Source organism: Triticum aestivum, chromosome 3D (assembly GCF_018294505.1).
Source record: "Triticum aestivum cultivar Chinese Spring chromosome 3D, IWGSC CS RefSeq v2.1, whole genome shotgun sequence".
In the NCBI taxonomy this organism is placed as follows: domain Eukaryota; kingdom Viridiplantae; phylum Streptophyta; class Magnoliopsida; order Poales; family Poaceae; genus Triticum; species Triticum aestivum.
Genome location: NC_057802.1, coordinates 345,740,507 through 345,746,847, shown reverse-complemented (window position 1 = coordinate 345,746,847; position 6,341 = coordinate 345,740,507). Strand labels below are relative to the sequence as shown.

General features: G+C 56.2%; 1 protein-coding gene across 1 annotated transcript; it reads right to left on the bottom strand.

The window, feature by feature from the left end:
• Positions 1-1,937: 1,937 nt before the first annotated feature.
• On the bottom strand, positions 1,938-5,868 carry LOC780624 (brassinosteroid LRR receptor kinase BRI1). Its single transcript, XM_044501395.1, has one exon. The coding sequence runs from the start codon at positions 5,707-5,709 to the stop codon at positions 2,335-2,337; it is 3,375 nt and encodes a 1,124-aa protein (XP_044357330.1). The 5' UTR covers positions 5,710-5,868; the 3' UTR covers positions 1,938-2,334.
• Between the last annotated feature and the right edge of the window lie 473 nt (positions 5,869-6,341).

Sequence of the window (6,341 nt, the reverse complement as noted above, 5' to 3'; positions counted from 1 at the left end):
AGTGGCCATGAGAGAGATAGGCGCTGCCAGTGCCAGGTCGCTGAATGAGCCGGTCACTGGTTGGGCTTCACTACACGGGCAGTGACTGTGGCATGATAACCCTGTCCCTGGATGCCCTACATGTCCTCCCCCAGCTGAGGGTGGAGGCGTTAGGCCAAGCACAGCCCTCCTGGGGCCCATCACACAACACATGCATGATGGGGATGCCCTCCTTTTCAACACAGGGGGAAGAACTCAACTAGCAGCAGCAGCAAATGCACAAGCAAGCAGACATGCGTCTATTCATCCATCGCCAGCAGCTCAGCAGCGGCGTTGCTACTTGCTAGATACACACACTCGCAGGAATTGCTCGAGGGCACACTGATGATGATGTGAACTCTTTGGACTGGATTTTGTGCGTGAGATTGGCCGAGGAACATGCCGCGTTTTGGGCTGCTGGCCATTAATGGTGAGCATGACGGAAACAAAGCAAAAGAATGAAAGCGGCTTGTCTTTTTCCATTTTTCTCTCCTCTTTTGCAAAGGGATAAGAGCAGTGTGTTGTCACCCCGGCATGTACGTACGTGGCAGACTAGCATGTGGAAAGTAAGGATGGGTAGAATAACTTCCATATAGCAATAACAATAAAGTTCAACGTCCGAATTTCAGCAAAAATTTTACTGGTAAGATAACTCGGAGCATGCATATTTGAGCTTGTTTCTGCCACCAAAGAGCCAGAGCTGGTGCTTGCACCGCATGCATGCATAGGACTGGGAAAGCCACATTGGTGGTATTGATACCACTATTCCAAATGGGGGGGGTGGGGGGGTATGGACTAGCGCTGGGTGAGCTGATTTAGCCGAGGGCTCCAAAACAGCGCAGGCGCGCAGGGGGCCCACGGCCTTGTGGCCATGCCAGAGGCTCCATTCCGAGGCACAGTTTGTCAATGTCACCATGGCCTTTGTAGCTTTTCCAGACTTTGTGTTGTGTGTTCTGTTGTTGTTGCTGCTGCTGTGCTGCTGCATGGAGGAGTGATGGACTCTACATAGAGCTTTTGGGGCTCCTGAAGGGTAAAACTACTGTATTCAATTCACCCAGAGTAAAATGACCCGCCCTGCCTATATAGCCTGTGTGAATGGTGCTAGTACTGCTTATTACTACTGACCTGTGAAGCTTCATGAATTTTTACCATATGTGACAACTGGTGTGCCCTCAATTCTCTCGCAGTCACAGCGAAGGAATAAACAAACCAAAACAAGGAGCACGCCCCAGACTCAAATCTGAACCTGCAGCCCTAGCAGGTTTGAACAGCCCTCTTGAGATCTGGGGGAATCAGCATGCCACTTGCTTGCTGGACATGGACGATTAGTTTAGCAAGGCCTAAGCATTGGACACAGCACCATGCATCTATAATAGAGAAGATAGGGCAGTATAATAGGGCGAGGAGCCATGTTACCCATGCGATTAAGATAAGCAGAGAGAGGACAAAAACTGGTTAAGGGAACCTTTGACCAACTAAAGGCTAAGCTAAGCTCACTGATTGATGATTTGAAGACAAAGCAAGCCCCGGAAAATTAAAGAAAGGTGGCCGTGCTGCGTGAGTGCGCCTTCTTGTATGCGTGTGTGTGCGCGCCACAGTGCCCCCTGGCCCCACGCACCCACACACAGGCCAGGCCATGCGCTACCTCACATGGAAACAGGAGCTGTGTCAGCCTCTTGACTGCCCATTGGCTGGTCTTTTGCTGTTCACCTTGGCCTCCCTCCGTCCTCCTGCCTGCCCCACTCCAGTACTCCCACTGCACTGCCCAACCCCTCCTCCTCTCAGATTTACTACTACTTCATAGCTCAGGGTAGGGTTTCTACCGTGCATCTGCAATGGTACCATGTTTCGATCAACTGATGCGCACACATTGTACAAATGCCAGCCAACTGCTAAGCAACAAGAACGGTAAAAGCGAATTTGACAAGGCGCAGCCGCAGTGGAGGGGACTTGCGCCGAAGAGATTCCACCATTTATATATGTACATACACAGCTCTTACTGGAGCGCTAAGACAAAATAAACGAGGAGCTGAAGAAAGCTGGGAAAGAAAGAGAAGAAAAAGTGGTGAGCTACTCCTATAGGTACATGACATGACAGCTTGGGACTTACGAGAGCTACAAGGGAGGGAAAATTTCTTCTTATCGTGTACCATCAGAAGAAAATTCTAAGCTTGCGTTGCGTGGGAACTTCAGGATGGTATCAGCATCTGAGAGACTGTGATTTCTACGGGCACTTCGCCCAGGCCCCAGACTGGTCGGACGGACGTGTTGCTGCCGGTCACCGCCGGCTGCGTGTTGCCGGCGGTGGTCATCTTCCTAATCTTTCTCCTCCTTGGCTTCCTTGAGGGTCATGTCCATGACCGCAAAACCTGGATCGTCGCTCAGCCCGGTGGCCACCGACGAGGTTTTCGAGTCCACCGTTGACCCAGCCTGGATCTCCTTGAACATCGTCATCACCTTAAGCATCGTTGGCCGCCTGGACGGCCTGTCATCCAGGCATGCACACGCGATTTTCAAATGCTCCAGCAGCTCCAGCTCCAGGGTAGGATCGTCCTTCAGCAGCTCCGGGTCAAACACATCGGTGATCTTCAACTTTGTGTGCATCTTCACCCATCCTACAAGATTATGGTCCTCGCCAAAATCTGTTGAATCCGTCGGCGGTTTCCCGGTGAGCAGCTCCAGCAATACAACGCCGTAGCTGTACACGTCGCCCTTGGTGGTGCAACGGAAGCTCTGGTAGTACTCTGGTGGCACATACCCCGGCGTGCCGGCGAGGGTGGACACGCTCAGGTGTGTGTCCACCACACTCATCATCCTCGCCATGCCGAAATCTGAGACCCTCGCCTCCAGATTCTCATCAACAAGCACATTGCTTGACTTCATGTCTCGGTGGATGATGTGTGGAATGCAGTTGTGGTGGAGGAATGCCAGTCCTCTTGCTGCCCCGATTGCAATCTTTCGCCTTGCCGCCCAGTTCAGCTTTATCCCAATCTTTTTGCGGTCATGCAGCACATCCTCCAAGCTGCCAAACTTCATGAAGTCATACATCAGCAGCCGCTCCTCACCAATCTTGCAGTAGCCAAGGAGCGGAACAAGGTTGCGGTGTTTGATCTTGCCAATGGTCTCCATTTCCGCCGTGAACTCCCGGTCACCCTGGCCACTCACATGTATTAGCTTCTTGATTGCAACAACCCTCCCATCCTTGAGCGTTGCCTTGTAGACATCACCAAATCCACCGGACCCAATCAAGCTCTCATTGTGGAAGCCATTGGTGGCCTCAACAAGATCACCCAAGGTGAGTTTCTGCAGTGGCTTCTCAAATGCAGCCAGATTGATGCTGAGAGCATTTGTCCCGGAGAGTCTCCAATTGGAATTCATCGTGCCAGAATGTGACCGGCTATCAATGTATATATCACGGGAGGTACTTGCCTCATCATTCTTCTGCCTCCGCTTCTTGCTCTCAATGGCTATGATGACCAACCCAAATATACAGAAGAGCGAGAACAAGAGTCCCATAGCAACACTGCCTGCAAGGGACGCCTTCCTCCGGTTGGATTGGCCACCGTTGGAAGAGCCTTGCCCAGTATGCGGCTCGCATGCTGGCAGTGGAAAGCCACAGAGACCAGAGTTATTCTCATACTGGCTCTTTGGGAATGTGGCAAGAGAACCAAGCTCTGGAATTGTCCCATTCAGCTGATTACTCGACAGATTGATCTCAGACAAAGACAGTGATGAGAACGAGCTGGGTATCGGCCCTTCCAACCGGTTGTATGAAAGGTCAAGTACTGCGAGCTTCTTTGCACCAGCTAGCTCTGTTGGGATAGCACCAGACAGAAGGTTGTGCCCAAGATTCATGATCATGAGGTAATACATGTTCCCAAGCTCCTTGGGTATCTCAGAATCGAGCTGATTAAACGACAAATCCAGAAATATCATGGAGCCATTCTTGTTGAAGGTGTACTCTGTGCTCCCCATGTACATCCTCGTGAAGTTGCACAGCTTCTTGCTCGGCATCCGACCAAGGTCCTCGGATCGGATGCTTGAGAACTCCAGCAAGCTCCCCTTGCCACGACACTGGCTGCTCAGCTCGTCGTTGCGAAGATACACATAGGGCCGCCCAATAATGAGGCCAACAGTCATCTTCCCCGACTGCTCTGCCAGTTGCGGTGGAATTGATCCATTAAGTTGGTTGCTGTTGAGGTCCAGCCACACCAAGCTCTTGCAGTCACCAAGCTCTGCGGGTATCTGTCCGGTGAAGGAATTATTGCTCAGCTTCAAGATTGCCAAGTTGCTGAGCTTCCCGAGCCAAGGGGGGATCGGCCCGGACAGCCGGTTGCTCGCCAAGGATATCCAGTTGAGCTGCTTGCACTTGGCCAGCTCCGGCGGGATACTGCCGGTGAGCCCGTTGTAGTCCAGGATGAGATGCTCCAGGCCGGGAATGCTCGACAGAGACGCGGGTATCTCGCCCTCCAGTAAGTTCTGCCACATGATAAGGTCCTGGAGGCGGCCAAGCTCGCCGAGGGACTCCGGGATGGAGCCGTTGATGTAGTTGAGACTGAGGTCGAGGGAGACGAGGTCGGTGCAGTTGGACACGGCCTCCGGGATGCTGCCGGAGAGATAGTTGTTCTGAAGGTAGAGCACGCGGAGCCTGGAGTTGGGATCTTGGCAGAGGGTGGAGGGGATGGTGCCGGAGAAGTTGTTGGAGCTGAGGTCGAGCACCTCGAGGTCCGGCAGCGCAGCGACGGAATCAGGGATGGAGCCGCTGAAGTGGTTGAAAGAGAGGGACAGCGACTGGAGCTGCTGTAGGCCGGTGAAAGCGTCGGCGGGTACCTCGCCAGAGAAGTTGTTGTTGGAGAGGTTGAGGGCGGTGAGCGACGTGAGGCCGGCGATGTTGGGCGGGAAGGCGCCGGCGAGATGGTTGCTGGAGAGATTGAGCGCCCTCAGACTGCGGCAGCCGGAGAGCGCCCCGGCGGCGACATCGCCGGCGATGAGGTTGCCGGACAGGTCAAGGTACTGCAGCCCGGAGCAGTTGGTGAAGTCGGAGAGGCCGCCGGAGATCTTGTTCCAGGCGAGGTCCAGCCACCGGACAGAGCCGAGGCCGGCACCCACCATCCAGCGGAGGTCGGCATCTCCGGCGATCTTGTTGCTGGACAAGTCGAGAGCGTCCAGGGCCGCAAACCCCTGCCCGCCACCGCCAGCGCCAGCGGTCTTGGCGGTACCAACCGCATCACCGGAGAGATTCAACGTCTTGAGCCCGGCACAGGAGCCGGCGAGCGCGGCCACGTCGGTGACGGAGCCGCGCAGCGCGGCATTTCCGGAGAGGTCGAGCTCCTGCAGCTTGCTGCCGCACCTGGCGCCGGCCGCCGCGGCGAGCGCGCCGCTGACGTTGGCGCCGCGGAGGCTGAGCCTCTCGACGGCGCTGAGCTGCAGCAAGGTGGCCGCGACGGCGCGGAAGTCGGCATTGAGCGCGACGGCCGCGAGCGAGAGCGACGTGAGGCGCCCGCCCCTGCACACCGCGCCGGGGAACCTGCAGGCGCCGTCGCGCGCGGCCCAGCCGTCGAGCGCGTCCCGGTTGGGCAGCGCCGCCCTGAAGTCGTCCAGCAGCTGTGCGTCGTCGGCGGCCGCCGCCGCCGCCGCGAGCGCCGCCAGGAAGAGGAGCGCCGCCGCTATCGCCAGCCGCAGGGAATCCATGTAGGAGCACGCTCTACCTTGAGACCATAAGAGAAGCGGTCTGCAGAAGTGGGAGCAGAGAGAGAGAGAGAGGGAGAAGGGAGAGAGTGGGAAGTGAGGGGGAGGTCCAACTCCGGATGGTGGTGGTGGGGGGAGAGAAAGAAAGAGGGGAGAGAGAAGGGAGAAGAAGCGAGAGAGAGAGAGAGAGGAGAGAGGAGGCGGGGGGCAGATTAAACAGCTGTAGGTAAGAGGGGGCAGTGGTGGTGGGGTCACATGGCATGTGCCCCCGGCCGCGAACGAACGAATCGCAGTAATCCGCGGTGCGATTAGATTAACCTAACATAACCCAAAGCTAAGCACGGTGCTTATCCGCTAGTTACGGCGACGCTAACCAACCAGGAGCCCGATCCCATCGCCGGGGCGGGGCGGGGCGGGGACAGGGGCTGCTCCGCTCGAGGCGCGCTCACGTGCCGCCGGGCCTTGAGGCGAGGCGAGGCGGGGAGGAAATGACTGCTTTGGGTCTCATCATCATCACCGTGGTCCGTGGAGGAGCGAGCTCAGCGAGGTCGCGGTCCGAGCCGGGCGTGCGGAGGAGGAATCCGGGACGCGTGGGCTGCGTTGCTTCGCGAAGGGTTTTTGTCTTTAATTCCGAG